This window comes from Pleurodeles waltl, chromosome 5, assembly GCF_031143425.1.
Source record: "Pleurodeles waltl isolate 20211129_DDA chromosome 5, aPleWal1.hap1.20221129, whole genome shotgun sequence".
Taxonomy (NCBI): Eukaryota; Metazoa; Chordata; class Amphibia; order Caudata; family Salamandridae; genus Pleurodeles; species Pleurodeles waltl.
This window is the reverse complement of record NC_090444.1, coordinates 1503017376-1503039753: the sequence shown is the minus strand read 5'-3', so window position 1 is coordinate 1503039753 and position 22378 is coordinate 1503017376. Positions and strand designations below refer to the sequence as shown.

General features: G+C 40.2%; 1 protein-coding gene across 2 annotated transcripts in view; it reads left to right on the top strand.

Annotated features, from left to right (window-relative positions):
- Positions 1–19210, top strand: part of LOC138296556 (elongin-A-like) — a 537924-nt gene extending 518714 nt beyond the window's left edge. For both annotated transcript variants that reach the window (XM_069235792.1, XM_069235793.1), the window contains exon 11: positions 18841–19210. In XM_069235792.1, coding sequence (XP_069091893.1) covers positions 18841–18902 — 62 coding nt within the window. In that variant the 3' untranslated portion in view covers positions 18903–19210. The remainder of the gene's footprint in view (positions 1–18840) is intronic.
- The last annotated feature ends 3168 nt before the right edge of the window (positions 19211–22378 follow it).

The following is a 22378-nucleotide window of genomic DNA, read 5'->3' as shown; positions in this document are numbered from 1 at the left end:
GTCCTGAAAATCTAAACTTGTGGGAGAGCTTTATCACAAACACCAGTCTTTCGCTCCCTGGGATTTGGGCTGAAGTAGATTTGCATTGTAAATCTTTTTTTACAGTTATCGCAACTCCACCCCCTTTCTGATCAACCCTATCAAACCTGGTCATTATGTAGCCTGGCAGTAGGCCTCTACAACAACTGGCCCACTTTCTTCTGTGAGCCGTATTTTTGTTAAAAAAAAAAAAAAAAATAGGGCTACTGGCTGGGTGTCTTCTAGTAAACTAAACAGTTCCATTTTGTTCTCTGGAAGAGATCTACAGTTAACTAGAAACATTTGCCCACCCACGCTTTGTCTGACTCTTTTCACTATTTACAGAAATACCATATTTTATTGTTTGACTGCTGTCATCTCCAGCAGATATTTGCACCCGTGGCATTTGCCTGGTAGATTAGCCAGGTCCAGTGAATGCTTACAACCTAAGCTCACCTGATTGTTAAGGCTTTTCAGCTGTATTGCTGAATATCTAATAATTCCTGGATTACCTGCTTTAAGACTGGCAGGGTTCCTGGCCCCAGCTGGGCGCAGACTGGCTTGCCTTTGGCGCCAACGGCATGTCCTCACGCCAACTGCCATGATATAGTCTGGCCTTGCCAATAGCTAGAATGCCAACCATCGGAGGCAACTTGTGTATTTAAAGGAAGGACTATTGGCACTGAACACGGTCAATAACCAGCAGCAGTAAAAAAAAAAAAAAACAAGCAATAATCCCCACTGATTTCACCCCCACAAAGTGCAACATGACAAGTACAGTACTTCACCAAGTTAAAATTCACAATTCTAAAAATCAGTTGTTAAAAGTCTGAAATCTCATTAGCATCGGTGTTAGAGCATCTTACTCACACCACCTTTGCATAATGCTTTCACCAATCTATAATGCTGTCAACCAAAGGCAGCAATTGATGCTGCACCCTCTCTGACCAACCCAAATAATATCCACATTAGGTAAACCCTGGTCCCTGTGAATACCACTCTTTCTAGCGCTCTCTGGCCCAAAACACAAAGCTATGACCCACAATCCACACACTGAGCATTTTGGAGGGATGCTGGTGTACCGCACAGGAGAAGGGTGCAGCTGAATGGGAGAGATTTCAAATGAAAGGCAGATAAAATGGAGGATAGAACATAAAATGTAAAAAAATCATATTTGATTTGATGTTGTAGATATGCTGGGGCCTAGAAGTAGGTAGCAATTTAGAGATAAAAGTAAGTAGATGTGTGATTGGCTTTTGAGAGCTAACAAAAAAGTAATGGTGTTTGGGATTTGGTTATAAGTTGGTTTAGAAGTTAGTATGTTGCTCTCAGAATGTATTGTGACCTACTGCTAGCAGAGAATGTTTCTAAATTGGTGACCGTTGTAACAGAGCTAAAGGAGCATGAGAGAAGGGAACAAAAAAGACTAGACTGTGAATGTGAAGTCACAGTGCTAATAAAATAAATGCTGCGTATGGAGTGTTTGGGTGCAAATTTAGTCATTTATACTTAATGGGGTATAAATGCCATTGTTTATGAACAGATTATGAAGAGTATTTTCGGGCTGCCATGTGGATCTGTGGATAAGCCGAAAGGTTACACAGCGTAGCTCTGAGTGCTTCTGCAGATCTGAGAATCTGCCCAAACCCCTAACAAATAGGGCTTTCTTTTGGAGGAGTGTTAGAAAAAGTTAACTATACTGACCGTTCAAGGAGGTTCGGATTTGTTTTCTTACTGAGTAACCTTGAAAGCAAAGTTGAAAAGGTTGGCATTAATGGTTCCCTTGTATGAACGTGGTGTACTGATCTTGTGCTTGGTTTTATTTTTGCATTTTCAGTGAGAAGAGATTCTAACTGATTCTGAGAAACAAAAATACAGAACAACAAAAATATTTAATGGGTATGTGAAATAAGGTGTTGTTTAAAAAATAAGTGTTAGAAAAGGCATGAGTGTATGTAAAGTGGATGAAAGTGAGTACAATGTTTACAAAAACTAAAAGGGAATATAACTGGAGAGTAGATAATGAAAATAAGGAAAAGTACAGTGATCATGAAGCAACAAAAAAAGTTAAGATTAACAACACCCTGGCATACACCAGTGCAGACACTGACACAACCACTCAAACATGAATGCATTCAATAACACACCCAGGCATACCATAATGTATACACTAACACACTCGGGCACATAGTCATGTACACATTGAGACACCCAGGCACACACTCGTACATAGATTGAAATACCCAGGCGCACACTAATACATACACTAGCACACTCAAGCAGACACTAATGCACCCACTGACACACCCTGGCAAACAGTGATGCATACACTGACACACCCTGGTAGATACTATTAATTGCACAAGGGCTATCTAAATAGTAATACAGCTACTTACAGACCCAGACATAGAAAGAGATATACAGTAACACAAGCCAAACACTAGTGGATGCACTAACACACCCATAGACAAACTGATGCGTACACTGACACTCAGTCAAACACAAATACCTATTCATAAGATATGCGGTTGTACAAACAGTTGGATGTTTGTAATGTAGGAAACACAGCAAGTAACCAATGCAAATAGTTTCAGTTTTGGAATACCTAGACTTCTATGTATATATTAACTAGTATTCACATTTCTAGATGACTAGTGAGATACTTATGAAATCTTTTAGACACTGAATTGATCACTTATGTACCTATTTTCTTTCTTACAATATGTAATTTATTAGTATGGTTGGTAGATATAAATATATTCTTTATTTTCTTTCCACATACCTACATATAGTTAAATAAGAGGAATTGCAATGCCTGATAAGAGACAAAGAAGAAAGAAACAGAGGACACAGTACTACCTGAGAGTGAAAAAGAAGATAAGGTGAAGAATGTGTAGAGAAAAAGAGTAGCTGATAAGAGTCCTAACAAGTTTCTGAAAAAATGTTGAAAAATGCCAAATTGAGGGAAAGGTGTCAAGTAAAAAGAGATGTTTGAAATCAACTAACAAACAGCAAGGAGTACATGATTGAAAGTATGATTGAAAGTAGGAAATCTTATGAGAGAACAGGCAGTTCTTTTTTAAAGAGATAAGAGTTACGTTTTGAACTAGAGTAATACAGAATTTGCTACGAAACAAAGAAGTAGAAGAGGTTAACTGCTGCACTTCAGCAAATACAACATATTGAGAGTGTAGTTGAAAAAGAATTTCCTGTGAGGAGGAAACTATCTTGATATTGAACAGAATGAGGACACTAGCTAAAACAGTATTGTCTATGAAGAAAAACAAACACTAATAAAGAAGATATAAGATTTTTAAAGGTGAATGGGACCACACATGTAGTACAGAGCCTTTTTTAAATAAAAAAAAGACTATTTACAAGAGAATGCAGTTGATACAACTACGTGAATTTCCATGCAAAAGTGTGAAGCAGAAAATTTGAATTTTGCAAGAATTAGATTATTGCAAAGTGAGGAAGTATACTAATTTATAGGGACATTCACTGGCATGTATATTGAAGAAAGTGTGCAGAGGCACCTTTCATCACTTCAGAATGTTAGCGGTTCATCACTCTAAAAGGCGAAATTTAGTTATGAGACTTTACTTTGTGAAAACTTCTGTCCTATTGTTTAGAAGAGATAAATAGAGCTGTAGTGCATGGTACACTAACAGAGGTAGAAAACCTTTGTGAAGATGTTCAGTTTTGTTTCTTTGGTCCTGAAGAGGAGCATAGGGAAAATAAGGAGTTAGTGGAGGTGTTGAGGAACATGATACAGGTATTAGTATTGAAAACTTTACACAAGAGATAGCAACATTTAACACAGTTTCTTCAGAGAAACTAAACTGTGTTTGTTGTTGATTAACTCAATACAATAGCCAAACTCGCAATGTTGTTGTCTTACAAACTGAACAGGAGAGCAGAGATAAGTGGCAAGAAGTTGGTGTATATTTATTTGAGGAGGAACGCTTTGATTTGTCAAGTTGGCAAATTATATGGAAGTATTGCTGTAATAACTTAGAGGATAACAACATTCCACCCAGACCAATACATAAGTTGGGATTGGAGTCAATTCCAGAAGAACTTTGATAATTAATTATTTATGAATCACTTCTCATACAATCTATACACACCTTTCAAGCAGTAGTTTATATGGAACCAAAGAGTGGCAAACTACCACGACCGAGCTACAGAAAGGCCTTAAAGGAAAATGCAATGTTGAAGCTGTGGCTGTAGAATGAGATATTGATTAAGCACTTATTTTAGTAAATTACATGCTTAACAAAAGTAAAAACAATCTGGCAAGAGTTAGCAGATGTTAGTATAGTAACAAAAGCTAAATTATACCTGTAACAAAATAATATCTATTACAAACATGTCCATGTTTGAAATGTAACTTATATGGATGATAAAATGTTACCATTAAGTGGACAGATTAATAAAATGGGTACATGCAAATCAGAAGAAATATATGAACACTATAGTATCCATCTACCCCATGCCAAAGAGGTTATTGGTGATGTTATTGAGCTCTTTCAAATTAAGCAAGCAAAAGTTGTGTGGGGAAAAAACGTTTAGAGGCTTGCTGTTTTCCACACCTATTTCCTACTGCAGTAGGTGGCTGGTATGATAACCACCCTGTACAAATACCAGCAACTGAGTACAGGCCAACTAGATTATATTCAGAGGATTTTGCTAGTGTATTCCATAGATATTCCATCTACCTGAGCGTGACGTTTTTGAACTATTGCATGCTGTAAACCACATTGTGAAGATAGGAGTTAATCTACAAAATCTCTCTGCAAGGAAATTTGTTGACAAAGTTCAAGGTAATGATGAAAAATTGGAATACGATTTGATGGCATGTCAATGTGGCACCATCAAGTATTGGTATTGTCGTCATGGAAAACTGAATTTAATGTGGCAAAACTTTGGTGCACCTACTTGGTTTGTGACACCTAGCTATGTAGAGTATGTATGGGATGACGACTTTTCAAGAGAAGCAAACTCAAGCATTAAGGACGTCAACGTGAAGACAGCAGGAGAACTTTGCTCTTTGGCTTCTGCTAATGTTTGTAGATATTTCAACCATAGATTTTAAGCCATTCTGTGTTTCATCTGCAACAAAACAAATCCTCCTCCTGGTGAAGCTACAGATTTCTTTTGGCGTAAAGAGTGCCAAGCAAGAGGTGCTCCTCTTATTCACATGCTTTTATGGATAGAAGATGCACTGAAATTTGGAACAGACAGTGATGACTCTGTACTCTCTTTCATAGAACAGTATTTGGCATGTGCCATCCCGAAAGACAATGATGAAAAAGGCCTGAGACAACAAGTTCTGTGCTTTCAAACACATAGATGTGGCAAGTACTGTAGTCAAAAATAGAGATGTAAAGGAAGATTTTATGCAAGGTGTTGCTTTTGATTTTCAAGACCTGTCCTTTCCAAAGTAAGCGTGAACACCTTTTTATCTACCGAAAAACGCATACAATCTCAGAACAGAGGCCACCAAGTATATTAATGATTCTAATCCTGTGATTCTGAAAATGAGGAATGCAAATATGCTTATACAGTTTGTTGCAGACAACTCCATCGCTGTTGCTCATTATCACTTGCATTACAAAATCAGAGATGGAGATGTGGGAGGAGACTTCTGCTGCAAATTCTCTAACAAAGAAGTTATACAGCCTCAGCTTGAAAATGCTTTCACATAGGGAGATAGGTTCCTATGAATGCTGTGATCAGTTGAGCTCAGCCATTTTGTACTCTAAGTCAAGGGGAATTGTTTGGGTCAGTATAGGTCTTGCAAGCATGCTAAACAGTCTTGTAGTCTTTACCAGAAATTCAGTACCTAGCAGAGTTCGACCGGAAAGTGCAGCTATTGTGAAAACAAATATGTTAGATACTTCCTATCCAATAAGGAGTCCACACCTTGAAAACATGTCTTTATGAAATACTTCAACACTATAGATATAGAAACAAGTTAGCAGAAAAGGTAGATGAGGGGCAATATGCAGTAGTTGATTGCAATTGTTTGGTTTGTCAAAAGGAAGTTTAATAACCACAGAAAACTTAGTTGCCAAACTCCTAGTAAGAGATTTTCTATTTGGCACTCCTGCAACTGTTCAAACCTTGCCATTCTGAATTGGAGTTACTCAGACAAATTGACTGCTGCGAAGATTCTTTCAATGCTGTGAAAGACATCATACAGTGTTCAGTGTTTCCCAACTAGAACTACATGAAAATGTTAAATGATGAGATTGAACATGAGGAAACAGTTGCTGCTGAGACAGCTAAGGAAAGTTCACAAAACAGCCACATGTCTGGACCTCTAAGTCAAGATTCTCCTGGGCAACCAATTATTGAAAATGCAGATGCCTAGCTGCTTCAATGCAACAAGCAAGACAAACTGTTGATTTGGAGCAGTTAGCTGAACAACTTAATGAGGAGCAGAAAGAAATATATGCAGAGGTAAAAGAGAAAATAGAGCGCATTTTCCTCCCCGAGAAGACTGAATGTAAATGTTCATCATTTAAGCGAATACTATTATGTCAATCGTCAAGCTGGCAATGGGAAAAGCTTTTCAATTGAAGTTCATCACACTGCTTACCTACAGAGGACTACAGACTCAAATGTGTCATGTGTTGACAGCACCAACTGGACTAGCTACATACAACATTAAAGGAATTACTTTATATTGACTTCTTGTGCTATGTATAGAACAAGACCACAGACTGGAGTACCAAATGTTGTCCGCTGAAGCTTGTCATAAAGTCACAAGAGTACTGAAGAAATTGAAACTTTTAATCATCAATGAGCTGAGCATGATCTTAAACATAATGCTCATCTTTGTACACTTGAGTGCAACAGATTCTAAAGACAGACTATGAGGTGCTGTTTAGAGGAAAGCACATAATTATGTATGGTGAGCTATTACAACATACCCCCCTAAAGGATGACCTATATTTAAGACACTTCTCCATGATGAAACTCAGAATTCCATATTGGAAACGTAAATGTTTAGCTAACCTTCCAATACAAGGAACTACTTTAGAATGTCAAGCATCTGACATAGAATATGAAAATATTCTGAAGGCTATTTGAGTAGGAGTTCTCACAAAAGAGAGGATTGTTGCTTAGAAAGCTAACTTATAGCAAAGCTATTTCCTACAAACAACTCTGCAACACAGCTAATGTTCAGTTTCACTGAAGAAGGGAAATCTATTGTCTGCCTAAGAGTGCTCCTGTTTTAATAAACAATTAATAAAACTGTAAAAAGATGACATTTTAGAACTTACAGCAATTAACAAAATGGAACACCAGGGTGCGACATTACTCCCAAGTGAAAAGCTACAAACAAAATTGGATTAGTTAGTGAAATCTGTTTCCAGAACTACAGGTTTAGAAATGTGTTTAAGGGTGTTGGCAAAAACTGTAGAGTAACTTTGCGGCTTAACTTAAATGTTGAGGAAGGATTAGTTAATGGTGCTTTGGATAAAGTAATTGATTTCATTTTCTTTCCTAGCAGGAATGAGGTTGAATAACTAGCAATTACTTTTGATCAGGTTGATGGTATAAAACCGATTGGAAGGTCTGTTACACACTTGCTTGTTAAAGACTTGTATGTTCAGAGGAAACAGTTCCCATTTTCTCAAGTATATGCTGTGACTATCATAAATCTCAAGGTTTAAGTGTAGATGCAGCATTCATTAATATTGGTAATACTTTCTTTAAGGAAGGTATGTCATATTTAGCCTTATTATGACTTCGAACATTGTCCAGTTTGTATCTTGTAGAATATAAGGATAGTAAAGTAAAGGCTGATTCAAGTTGTGTCAAAGAGTACAACCGATTGAGAAGTAATAATGCTGATTATTTCGGACAGTATCCAGTTTATGAAAAACCTATAGTCTGCGTGAAACGAAAACGTTCGAAGGATCATACTGATGTTGTTGAGAAGTGTAAAAAAGAGATCAACGAAAATCTGACAATGCGGAGATATTGTTGGTTACCCCTCTGGTGTCAACTGCTATGCCAATGTTGTTCAGAATGCACTGTTCTCTTTACCTCATGTTGTTCGTGCAATTGAATAGAGAAGTGACAAGATTGTGCCATGCATTGTTTGCTTTGTCGAAACGCATGTGCAGTGATAGAAGTAAAACATATTGTGCATCTCACATTCGAGACCTTGTAGTTGTGCACTGGATCTGTACACTTTTTCCCCAAAACACTGAAGAAGGTGCACACAAATTTGTAATGATAATCTTTGGATTTTTTTGAAGAAGAGGCTGGACCTAATGATGACTAATTTGGACTTACTCATGAAACAGAGTGTGAAAATATTTCTTCTACATCAAATACAGAAATAGATTCACAATGATTTATCTACTTAACGCTACCGGATTGCAAAAGTGACAAAAGTTGACAGGTTGTTTAAAGAAGCTTCACAAAACAATATCTGCAGAAATTGTAAATCAGACCTTTTATCACCTTTGCATATACAAAGAAGAGGCAAATATCTTATTGTATTTCTATAGTGATGTATAGCATATGGAAGTAAATTGGAAACCCAAATTATAAATGTTAAAGCAGAACAAATATCTGTTTCTGGAAAAACATATACCCTTATGGCTATTTTTTTCATGAAGGAGTAAGTATTACATCTGGACACTGTACCATCTATTTAAAAACTGCAGTTGCATGGACAGAATGGCTTTAGCAACAGCAACCTCACATTCAAGAAAAAAACACCTTTTAAACTACCAAGTTCCTATCTTTGTTTCTTGAAACTAAGTTTTAAAAAACACTACAATGGAAAAAGTGAAATAATATACTTGTGGCAGTCCTAGTACAACTATTTATGACATCATGGGGGTTATTCTAACTTTGGAGGAGTGTTAATCCGTCCCAAAAGTGACGGTAAAGTGACGGATATACCACCAGCCGTATTACGAGTTCCATAGGATATAATGGACTCGTAATACGGCTGGTGGTAAATCCGTCACTTTTGGGACGGATTAGCACCTCCTCCAAAGTTAGAATAACCCCCTATATGTCCTATCAGGGGTAATGCCAACATAAGGGATTCGAAAATCTGACATGTAGTTAATGGTAGAACGATACAGCTCAGATGCCAGTAAATTGGAAACAGTCATTACAAACTAAAAACCAGGTCAAAAAACTATTCTGTGGAGATAAATATACTACTAAGGATATTATTTTTTATGAAGAAATTAATATTACCTCTGGATGCTGCATTTTGTATTTAAAAACTAAAACGGGATGAACACAATATATTGAGAAGAACATCACAATCAAATAGATATTGCAAAATGACCTACCAAGTTACCAGACAGATTACAATTGGAAAAGTGAAATAGTCTACTTGTATTTTGTGTTACCATTTTTTATGACATCACACGGCTTACCAGGGATGAAGTCTTTATAAGGCTCTCCATACACTAGTGTCCTTTATAAATATTAATTGCATTGTGACACTCTTAGTAAAAAGCAGTTACCTTTATCATACATTTCTTTATATTAGTTGAGTATGTATAGGTAACATAATCAGTTTTTTGCTACTATCTATGATTGTTCCTCCCCCCCCGTTCATTGATGATTCTTCATGCAACACATCATTTATGGTATAAAAGTATTGAAGCTGAGAAAGGTAAACAAAGAAAATGAAATGTTTAAATTAAATGTATGATTGCTTTACACTGTAATGTGTAGTGCTTTATTATTAACATGAACGTTTGCACTGCAGAATGTTAAACTTGTGCAAAGTTATAATATGCAACATTAACTTACATTTATGTTTCTCTCTTTTTACAGAGATCAATGGAACCATTTATTGTAGTAATGTGGGTGAATAATTACATCTTTACAATTTATAATGCATCCAATAAGACACCCAAGCAGACATTGGTGCATACTCCGACACCCAGGTACCCAGTGAGACATACACTGAGACACCCAGACATACACTGACATACCAAATCACACACTGATGCATATACTGACACACCCAGACACACACTGCTGCATACACTACAACACACCCAGAGACATACACATGCATACACTGACACACTCAGACACACACCGATGCATACATTGACTTATCCAGGCACACACTTATTCAGATACCCAGACACACACGTGTGCATACACTAACACCACCCAGGCATACTCTCATGCATACACTGACACACCCAGGCACACACTCATGCATACACTGACGTGCTCAAGCACACACTCATGCATACCCTGACACACCCAGGCACACACTGATGCATACCCTGGCATACCCAGACACACACATACATACACTGACGTACCCAGGCACACACTCATGAATACACTGACACACCCAGGCACACACTTATGTATACACTGAATCACCCAGGCACACACTCATTCATATAGTAACACATCCAGGCATGCACACTGATGCATACACTGACACATCTATACACACACTGAAGCATACACTGACACATCTATACACACACTTATGCATACACTAATATTCCCAGGCACAAACTGATGTATACACTAATACACCCAGGCACACACTAACTTATACACTTACATACCAAGGCACACACTCACACAGCCAGAGGCATACCATGACACACCCAGGCCTACAGTTACACAACATATATGCATTAAAGGAATAAAACACAAACAAATATATTTGTATGATTAGATGATGTGATTCTAAGAAACTTTTTTTTTTTTTACGGTTTTACATTTTTGATTTTGTAGTATAACAGTAAACAGGTGCAAAACTGTTGAAAAACAACCATAACTAAACCCAACAGGCTTACTAACTCAAAACACATAGAACCAACTTGGATGCCAGAAGGAAAAAAAACTAACATTGATGGTTATTAAACCGAACAAATCTCATGCAACTGGTGTTATATTCAACCCGATTGGTATGTGGTATCTCAGGCAGTGGGTTGTCATCTGTCCTAGATTAGGATACAGAGCAGGAAAGGTGATAGTAGACGAGGTGGAGGCTGCAGACAAAGTGGCTGTAGATATAGAAGCTCCAGCACTAGTTTCCCTTTCACATGCCACCCCTGAATAAAATCTTGGGTGGATGGTCTTAAGATGCTTCCACATTGACCTGGTACTGTGGCTGCACTTTTTGATGATGCCACCAGATACTACTTTTCCGCAAAGTGTACATTTTACAATCCTTGCCATCATCTTCTTCTCTCCAGAAGTGATTGTAACAAAATTGCCTCATCTCACACCGCCTCCTATCTGGAGGGTTCTGTTGTTGGTGAGCCTTCTGGACCAGGACAGGTTCCTCTTCTTCCCTAGAAGGGTTAGATGCACCCATAATTTCGAAAACTAGAGTTCTGAGCAGCTAAAAACCTGAAAAGCAGTAGATTTATGTGAAGCAGTGTGGCTCTCTGCACTGTTCAATCAGAAATAACAGGGTTTGGGTGGGGTTTGTTTAAAAAAGTTGAGGTCCTTATCTGGTCAGTGAGAAGAGAAGGTTTGGCTGTGTCATTGCTCAAATTTTCGGTTTCATTCCGAAGATTAGCAAAGTGGCAAAAAATATAACCTGCCTGACTAATCTTAAAAACAGATATATACTGTGATAAATATGGCCTCAAATATGTCTACACTGACCTTTTTTAATATTTTTTAAATTTTTGACTAATCCGTGATTCCTTATTTGCAGATACATTGCAATCACATGATCAGAATCAGATATCATAGAGGTCTTTTAGTCCCGTCTCAGTTTTCGGTCCCACGAAGGATCCGAACAATATTGGAAAAAAAAAAGTAAACTTATTAAAACCAGTTTAAATAATTGACTACATATGTGTCTCGAAAGATTAGAATTTTTTTTTTAAACGTAATTGTTTAAAAAATATTTTAAAATAACAAAAAAGTTTGCACAGAAATTGAAAAAAACATACTATTAGAGTTTATATCCTAAAAAAAAGTTCAAAAATGTAAAAAAACAAATGAAAACAATAAAAAGCAAATTCAATGAAAATGGTAAATTATATAAACATTTTATAATTTATGAATAACATTTGGGGAAAAAAACTTTAAAATTCACTAACAAAATATGAATTAAATATTAGTTACATGACAAACTTAAAAAACTTTAGAGATTCTTTGAAAAAAACAAATGTTACATGGACATTACAGTTGGGAAAATAAAATTTGTAAAATCTGAGAAATTCACTGAAAAAACAAAGGTTACGTAGATGTTACAGTTAGGAAAGTAGAATTTAAAAAACCTTAGAAATTCACTGAAAAAAGCATAGGTTACACAGACGTTATAATTACGCTCACATTTCAAATGTACAAAACCATAGAAATTCAGCAGTTGTAGTTAATTCACCTAACTAACTTATGCCCCCGCACTGCTTATGACCTTGCATATTACATCACTCATGACATGGTCATTGACATCACTAATGACATCTGAAATGACATCATCCACACACTCACTCCTAGAGCCAACCATATAGCCACTCCTGCACAAAGTGATAATCCCATAGATCCAAACACCAAAATCCACAACCTCTTACTCACGTACTGACATATCTGTATAACAGTTCAAAGAGCCACAGAGGCACATATACAAACACTCACTCAGTCACTCATGTGCTACAACTTTAGGCCCAGACAAACACCCAGTCACTCACACACTCACTGACACAGCCTCACATGCAATTGGTCACCCAGTAAGACAGACTTACTACCTCTTACACACTCACACAACCATTCACAAACCCAATCACACATTCACAGAACTAGTCACAAATCCAATCAGACACACACACACACAAAGACAACAGCAACTCAAACACTCATAAAATCAGTTACACAAGCACCAACACATATACTTAATCTGTCACACACACACTGATAAAGCTACTTTTACATACCAACTTAGACACTAATATACAACATGCCCACCAATTCAAAGATCCATACAAATACTCAAACATCCACACAAGCACTCACATATGCACTCAAAGACCCATACAGCCACTGCCCTAACCACTGAGACCAAAAAACGTGTTCTCACACATATTCACACAGCAGTGACTTATGCAACCAACAAAACACCCTATACAGCCATTCACAAACCTGTTCAGACATCCTTAGAAGTACTTATGTACCACACATATGCAGGCACTCACACATACCCTCAAACACCTATAGAAGCATTCACACAGCTCACTCCACATATGTTAGAATTACTCTCACATATTAGTACTAAACCACAAATAATAATTTAACTTATGCAGCAGCTTATTTTATATCACAAACTCACAGAAACTTTTACAAAACACTCACACCCACAGGAGATAATCAGTGATGTCACTGACCATGTCATGAGTAATGTAAGTTGTGAGGTCATAAATAGTGGCATTGTGGGGGTGTACGTCAGTTAGGTAACTATAACTGCTGAATTTCTATGGTTTTGTACAATTGCAATGTAAGCATAACTAACGTCCTTGTAACATATGGGTTTTTCAGTGTGTCTATCCCCGCAGCTCCTAACACTGATGGCAAGGAAAGAGCCACACCAACAGTGTCAGTTCATATTAGTTTACTTCAGGCAACAGCAAGGAAACACCATGGATTTCGACCAGTCACAGCCTTGATTACGTGACCCATAGTTGCTTGCACCAGTATTTCAGGAACTACAACCATAGTAGAACTTCACAAGACTTCTAATCTTCAAGTAATGCAATGTAAAGGAAAAAGAATACACAGTGAAAACACAAACATAATAATACATTAAAATACAAAACCCTATCCATACTTTGTGAGCTAACCAAAAAGAGACAATGTTTAAATATTAACAACACAAAGACTACATAATCTGTGTGGCAGGTAATAATTGTAGTGATTTCCCATTTCCTTTGGGAGCACTCACTATGGTGGCCATTATTGTGAGCAAGACCCTGTGTGGTTGAAACGCATTGAGTTTAGGGCACCATAACACCTTTTATCAGCATAACTGAGTGTGTGTCCTTCTCAAGGCATTGGGGGAAGATATATATGTGTGTGTGTGTGTGTGTGTGTGTGTGTGTGTGTGTGTGTGTGTGTGTATATATATATATATATATATATATGTGTGTGTGTGTATATATATATATATATATATATTATTGATGGCAATGGTGCCAATGTAGTAAAGTTTGGGCCACAATTCTCATAGGAAATGGATTAGTTTGCTTTATATTCAGAAAACAATTAGTTGAATGGAATTACACTACACTTGAAGATAGCACTTAAGTCGCTGAAATGGCTTTGCTGGGTGTGGTGCACGTTTGTTCAGTGGTTTTGATCAAATTACCATTTGAATAGATGCCTTGGCTGGGCATAAAAAGGTTAGAGTTATCTGGACTGTTAATTCACAGAGGATCTGTGGTATATCTACTGGAGACCTCTGCACCTTAAAAATAAAAAATACAAATCAGATATAATTGGCCAAAGGAGATTTTTCTCCTGAGGCCATTTCAGTACTGATGATCTGCAGTACCAAAAAGGTCTGACTGATTCACAGCCACATTCAAGTAAACGGAATCCCTGTGACCTGACAAAAAATTGGGAACATTAGGAGGCTGGACCAGCACACCCTAACACCCTGGCCAATGCGGTGGGGTATTTGACGAAACCCAGCCCCTTTATAATTTCTTTTTTGGGGAAAAAAGGGCAATTTGTTTTAAGCAGGATCCACTGGTCTTTTGTAGTGCTCAGGATGATTCACCTGACCCTGTTTGTGACTTGCAGCACCTGCGACCTTACCAGTCCTGGTACTGCAAAAGCAGGGCAGTCTTCATTAACCTATATTGCTCTATGGTTGGATCCTCTGCTCATGTTCCATAGCAGCGAATCCTGTTTAGGTTCTTGCCAGAGGCCAGACCCTGCAGCACCTACTGACCCCTCATTATAAACCATCAAATCACATGTATAATGTGATTAGGGCACCTGCGGTGCCCACTGCACATGATCAGAGGCTGTGCGCAGCTGGGGTGTTGCCCCCACAGAGGAACGACATGTGGCCTAAGGCTGTGCAGCAGGCGTCGGGAAGCCACAGAGCACTCACCTCCATTGAATAGGCTAAATGCGTTATGCAGATCAGTTCACCAGAGGTGGATGGGTGCCACCTCCCTAAAACCCCTCCCCTACTTCACACAGCCTGGGGTTCCACGGTGCGTGGGGTGCAGGGCCTAGCTGGATGTCAGGGTCTTCCTCCTAGCCCACCTGCACAAGTTAAAAGGCCGAATGCAACAGAGTTGGGCATGAGATTGCAGTGTGGCATACTAAACAGTGTAAGCCCACAGTAGCCCACCAGGGATCAATTTAGTTCTGCTCTGACACACAGTATCCTCTGGTGTCTACCAAGTGGGTGTTCACATTAGGTACTTTCCCTCTTCACGCTTTTAGGGGAATTGTTTATATTAATTACCATTCCAAGCATGCTTTGTTATCTATTGTTTGGGAACAACCCACTTCAGAGGTCCAAGTAGATCTGTATAAATACACCTAACTTTAGGCAGATAATCAGAGGGATTCCAACCAGATACCATCGCTGCTATCGATGCTGCATGTCGCCTTGACGCTGACCTGGACTTCATGTAGATACAGAGTATGAGCTAGAGACCTCATTCCAAGGTAATGAGGGTTGGGGGCTCCTTCCATGGACATGGTATTGGCAGATTAGGTTTAACATACCCTGCTCTCCTCCAGGTAGAAGGTTAGGCCTATTATGATAGAGTATGAGTACATATTATACACTCTGTCTTTCCATGTTATTGCAAGATGGTGGTGGTCTTTATAATCATGACTCTTGTCTTTACTACTCTGTCTCTTGCACTGTTCATTATCCTAATCATTGCAGCCCATACAATTTATCGTAGATTCCAGATTGTGTTAAATAAAAACTATTGAAACCTTATTGCATCTTCATTATTGCCTATGTTTGGTTGAGACATGATGAATCTGTGAGAAAAGGGTAATCTCGGTTTAACTGCGACCCTCCCTGAGATGTCATTCTCTTGAGTCCATGTGTAGAGGCTGCCACAAATCACCTTTAACTGTTTGGGTTTTTGGTGAGGTACTGCTAGTGAGCCAGAAGGGTTGGGACTGCGACTTGTTGTAGGATAGGCATAGTCACCTACAAACATAAGTACTGTCATCCTCAAACCAGCAGTCTTGCCTAGAGCAAGAGTCCAACTATGACAGTAGGACATGGATCTTTAAGGTTATACACGCCCTGGCAGATGTTAGCACTATAGACTGGCTCGCCCTTAGGTAAACACTGGGTTGTATTATACCAGCTGATATTGGTTGCTTTTGTTTTTAGGAGCTGCTAGAAAAATGATGCAGTGATTTCTTTTGATGATAATTTAAAATCTACCTTAATGGTAAAGTCAGATTTTATGTTACTGTTTTGAAAGTAACACTTTTAGAATGTTCCCGATTTCCTGCCCACGCCACATGTGCCTTTCTGCCAGTCCAGTGTAACCTAATTAATGAATTTGATCTCCTGGGTGACATGTAGATTGCTTTCAGACAGTGGACAAATGGTTTGGTTGTGGAGGGGTGTTTTCCCTTTTTGAGCAGGATGGGAGTGGGGGAGCTGTGCCCAACCCCTTCCTGAGCTACAACGGGTGCCTAAGCTGTCACTGGGAGATGTAGCTCACACCACGGCCTGCCTGCCTTTGCATTCTTAGGTAGCTTGGCTGAAAATCCTGAGGGAAGGAAGTGCTGCAATGGAAGTGGTTTGGAGTGACCTCAACGGAAGGTTTGCCTATTTCGATAGCCCTACCCTGGGTGGGCACAGGGAGCTCTGACCAGGTGAAGAAGGGTTCTGCCATGTGGGATTTAGGTAGAGGGTGGCCCTGTGGGATAGTGTACACTAAAACACACAAAGTAATGCATAAGTGGGTAGTGTAACACATGGGAAGTTTTAGCCCATTAGTTAGGAAGTGGGCAGGTGTTTCACCCACCCACAGTCTGGCTCTGGGCATAGATGTGGCTAATCTATTACCCTCCTCAAAACATGTGACGATCAGAAGGACTTCCCTGCTGTTTGAATGCTGAAGGAAGACTAGAGCTGATTGTCTTGAACCTAGGACTCCAGAAGTGACTTCAAAGGTCAGTTGGAGAACCTCCTGTTTGTACTGCAGGAACTCAACAAGCTTCCAGAGGCCTTTTCCTGTAATTGCCCAGCTGACCAGTTCGAACTGGACCTGACCTAGACCCTGCTACTGGCCTCTAGTGAAGTAAGTCCTAACTTTCAAGTGTTGCCTCCCAAGTCCTTCACCCTTAGCTGGAGTTAGAATGTACTTCTCCTGTCCAGACTTGAAAAGATAGGATTTAGAATTTTTTTGCCATCTTTTGGCCTGGCAAAGTGACTAAAACTAGAATCACAGTCAAAGTGAATCGCCTGCCGGCCTCAGCTTGCAGGTTGCCTCACTGAAGGAGATCTGAGTTCTGGAAAAACGTCAAGACCTTCATGGGCATAAACTCTGCGTACACTGAGATTCCTGTCTTTATCGACAACCACCCGGTACCCCACTTTTAAGCAGCCTGCCATTGTCAAGTCCTGCATCGGGTCAAGCTTACAGCTTGCCTCCCTGTCAACCCTTTGACAACCACTTTTCTCCAGAAAAATTCATAAAGTGAGCTTTCCATTAGAATGAACCTGGTCACTGTATTCGGCCCATGCCTATCACCTAGCCATAAAATTAATTATGAAATGTCATTTGTATAATAACAATTTCATGATTTGCATAAAATGTTTTGGGTTTGTGGTACCCTAAGGAAAGTTACACCCAGCTTATCTTTCTTGTCAGAGAGCCACAGCACAGTAGCAAGGTGTCTGATGGATCTAAAGGGGATCTGCTAATCCAAAAGCAACAAAACAAAAGTGACACCTTCTGATTGGTTTAGCAATGCACACTGTGCAACAAAAAAGCAAGCTTGTATCTGCTAGCAACAAGGATTCATCCACAAGTGTATAGGGTAAAATGTTGCCATCTGCAGTTCATCACAATCTACTGCAACCTGTGCAGAAAGGTCATTTGTTAAAAAGAGATCAAGACCATAATCTCAAATGCAGTGAACTGGCACCTTAAAAACTTATCAAAATTTTAAAAACAGATTTTTTTCAAAACGTTATTTGAATATATTTTGAAAAAATAATTGATCAAAAACAAAAAGTGGTGCCAAAATAGAAACATTATTTAAAACAAATCTTTTAAAAAAGCAGTTCATATATGGTTGCATGGAGGAACTCACTGCAAGCTCTCCACCCTCCTGCCTATGGCCAAAGGTTGCCACTGGAGGGTGGGGTCAAAGGACCTGGCCGGAGGTTAGCCATATATAAAGGATCGAAAAAAACCTAAAGTTGACTGAAAAATATACATTAAAGTAAAGTTACAGATAGGTTGGGCTATAACATCAGTGATGTCATTTAACAGGTCATGAGCAATGGAATATGTAAGGCCAAATGCTTGCATCATGGGGGTGCAAGGTATGGTCAAGGGTACAGAACTTATAACCTGTGAACCTAGTGGCATTTATTTTAACTTCAATTTAGCTGGTGTTTTTTCAGTGATTATTTATATGAAATTTAAGTGTGTGTGTGTTTTTTTGTTTTAGTTTTTTTTGTTTTTTACATAATGTAGTTATTCAACACATGCCGGCACCCAGCCTTTTGAGCGGGCCTTGCCTGCAGGTGTCTTAGAGTAACTAAGTTTTTATTGGTGGGTAATGTGTGATGTTTAATCTTAATGTAACGTTTTGAATATTTTTCAGGAGTTGCACCAATGATGGCAAAATCGATGAGAGCTTTCAAGAATAGAGTTGGACCACGATAAAGCTACTTCCGGTTTCTGAAGAGCCAGTGTTCAAATTTCCTTTCTGATGGGTCAAATGTTTAAATCAATTTGTAGTATGTTACAATATGTGGTAGATGTGATTTCATTAATTTAATTGAAAGTTTCTGTACCTTGAGTTTTTGTCACTGGAAGATGACCCATCAAAGATTAGAAACAAAATATACTTGAATAACCTGTCTCAGTTCTCTGAATATATAGAATGTATTCACCAATGCTGTACTTATTTGTACAATACCTTACCCTACTATATGATGTTATATGCCCAGAAAGGATTAAGAAATATTAACAAAATACCTAACTAAGGCTTAATTTCATTTTCTATGAAGAAAACAAAAATTGCACTTAAAATTGCTGCTGGTACGCATGGAAAAATAAAAAATATACTTGTATTTGCATATAGTTTTAGATATTGCACCCCTAAATCGTGCTCTTTGGATTATCCTGCTAAATTTCAATACTGGTCGCATAATTAGATGAGTGTCAACATCCTTCAATTGTCAGTCCCGTCCTGCTTGAAGACAGATACTTGGTGGCATCTACATCATGCTTTTAGGGGCAGGAGGGAGCCCACAGCTATTTTCTTCTTTACATATGTTACCACAGTCATCCACCTTGAGATGGGAAATATATGTTCTCTCAAACACAGCTTTGCTAAAGGACAGAAGGCGATGCAGTACCTTAGCAGCACAACGAAAAATCCTACTCTCTATCACAATGTTCTGACCTCTGAAAGGAAATGGCATTTGCACTGCTCACATTGGTGGTAAGGGTCGGGTTAGGACTGAGGGCCTCATTACGAGGATGGCGGTCAGCCTCATGGTGGCAGTCCGAACGCCACACTCCAGGCAATCCGACAGCCAAATTACAAGCTTGGTGGGTGGACCTGCCTAAAGACTGCCGTTCCCACCAGGAACATGGCTCCTGACGTGGTAACGCCGGTCGGGTTTGTTACAAGCCAGGGCTGCACTGAACTTGGTGCCACCTGGCTGATTACACCCCCACTTTCTGCCAGCCTTTTCATGACGGGGACCCTGCCATGGAAAGGCTGGAGGGAAGCCATGGCCGAAGGCCCCAGGGGAGGGCATGGCATGGGCAGTTCAGCCCTCCCCCCCCCAACCATCGCCATCGGACAGTGCACATTCCGAGGGTGCTGGAGAGCTGGAATATTGGCCTCTTCTCCCTTAAAGGAGCCAAGGCCAATATCCTAGCACTGTTCCTGCAGGTCAGCCCGGTGATAGTACGCGTTGCAATGTTCCACTTAGTCAGCCTGGCGGGAGCATTGCAATAGGCTCAGGGGGACGTCACCGCCATGGCATTGGCGTCCTGCCCCCAGCTTTGGCAGTCCTGTCGTGTGACCTCCGTCATAATGAGGACCTAAGTGTTTTGTCTGATGGTGGATGGAGCATTAAGATGTGTCCCCACCCCCGCCCCCCCCACAGCACAGCCAAAGTCGCCTGTCTGGTGAGGGAGATTAGGTCTGAAAGACTTGACTCAAGTGAACCAAAATTTCACTATATTCTTAATAGTGCACATCGCTGTTTTGGCCATGAGTATTGTGGATTCTTTCTAGAGAGTGGTGAAAACACTGTAGTACAGTAGCGGTGGTTGTATGTTTTTCATTTTTGTCTGGTGTGTGGCCTTGGCCTACTGCCCAGTCATCCCGGATACTGCCTTGATCACATCACCTGCAGGGATTTATTTGAGCAGAGCAAATGAGTCCTGTTAAATACTAGAACACTGCTGCAGCCTTTGATCTAGCTGCTAATAATGGGGCACCTGTAGGTTCAGCAGCCTTAAGCCTGCACCCCCCTCCTCCCAGGATGCTTTGGCTGGTGGGACAATCTGGGGTCCTTGAGGACAATGAATTGGTCATATTCATAATCAGAGCGGGGCATATATGGCAGTTAGGTGGCAGTCACAGGCAGTGTTGGTGCTGCTGTGGTCCAATAGGCAGGTGGGACTAATGCTACAGCGATAAAACCGGTCTGTACAGGTTTTGTGTGAGCTGTCTGCAGCTTAGCGGGGAGACATCAGAGCCATGGCGAGTTCTTCAGACTTTGTCATAGAAGCATTGCACACTCTGTGCGGCAGACAGTGAGGACTTGGGTTGGTGTGCTTGACCAGGCCTGGGTGGGTTGACTAGGCCAAGACAGGAAGTAGCAAGTGGGGTTGCAGTGGTGGATCTGTCATGTTCGAGCCCACAAGGAAAATTCAAATGTAAGAAAGATACAGTGGGTGGGGGAGCGCCTTGCGCAGGGGTGGTTACTGCTGGGTTGCTTTTACCATTAACAGAGCTTTCCTTGGCCAGGTTGTCACAGAAAGGAGAAGGGGGGCTGGCGGGACTCAGGCTCGGCAGTTGTGGGTAGACACCACACAAGCCTCTGTGGCATGACAGGGTGGGACAGTCCACAGAGATTCAGCCTCTGCCAGCCCCGCCTGAGCAGTGTACAGTATACACGAGCATTCCAGAAGGAGTGTGGGGTTTGTCTGAAGGCATGATCGTGGTAGGAGTCCGCACCCAGCAGGGGGCACTAGGCTTTGCAAGCAGCGTGTATGCTGCAGTGGAGAGGGTGGTATTTCCAGACAGGAATGAGAGAATAGATTCCAATGATGGTGCTCCAACACTACCTAGTTAGGTCTCAACAAATAAAAAAAATCATCAAAGTGATATGGCCCAAAAAGGGAAGCCAGTGACTGAGTTGAGGATGCTGAAGAGGGCGAGCAGCAGTTGGGTGAACAGCCAGAACTAAGAGGGTGCGCAGAGTAAAGTCAATAGAGCACCTTGGTTTACAGTGGACAAACTTAACAGTACAGGACTTTGGCACACAGGTTGCAGTTCAAGGTGCCTTAGGACAGAGGGTGTGGATTTCAGCTGGAGAAATGGGATGTGCAGAAGGCTACGCAGATACCAGGACCACAGTGGTCCCAGGCTCTGGCGTCCTGGGATCAGTCAGGCGGCTGAGTCTGGCAGTTGAGGGCAGAATTAGTGACCTGCCACTGGTGGGTCTGTTGTAGCCTTGGACCTTTGGGACGAAGGGCAGAAGAGTTTGTGTGTCTGTCCCAGTGATAAGGGATTTGGAATTCACACATGCAGTTTTTTCACAGCAGAATGTTGAGTGGAGAATGTTTGATGGGGCAGCTGGGGATGGTGAATGTCCAGGAGGAGTGTGGAATGCATGGGGTTTGGTGATTTGGGTACCAAAGAGTTGGATTATGAAACTGAAGGGGAAGGATTAGAGGAAGGGCAAATTCCACATTGGAAGGCATCAGCATCGTTGCTGAAATGCCAAAATAAGGCAGTGGAGAAGAGGGTGGGGGGAATCTAACGTTTCACATCAACTATCTGTTTACATGTGGATTACAGTGAGAATGCAGAAGATTGAATGCCGAGCAGGAAGAGGACAGGGGTCAGATACTGATCATGAGACAGAACAACCCGAAACATGCATTTCTTC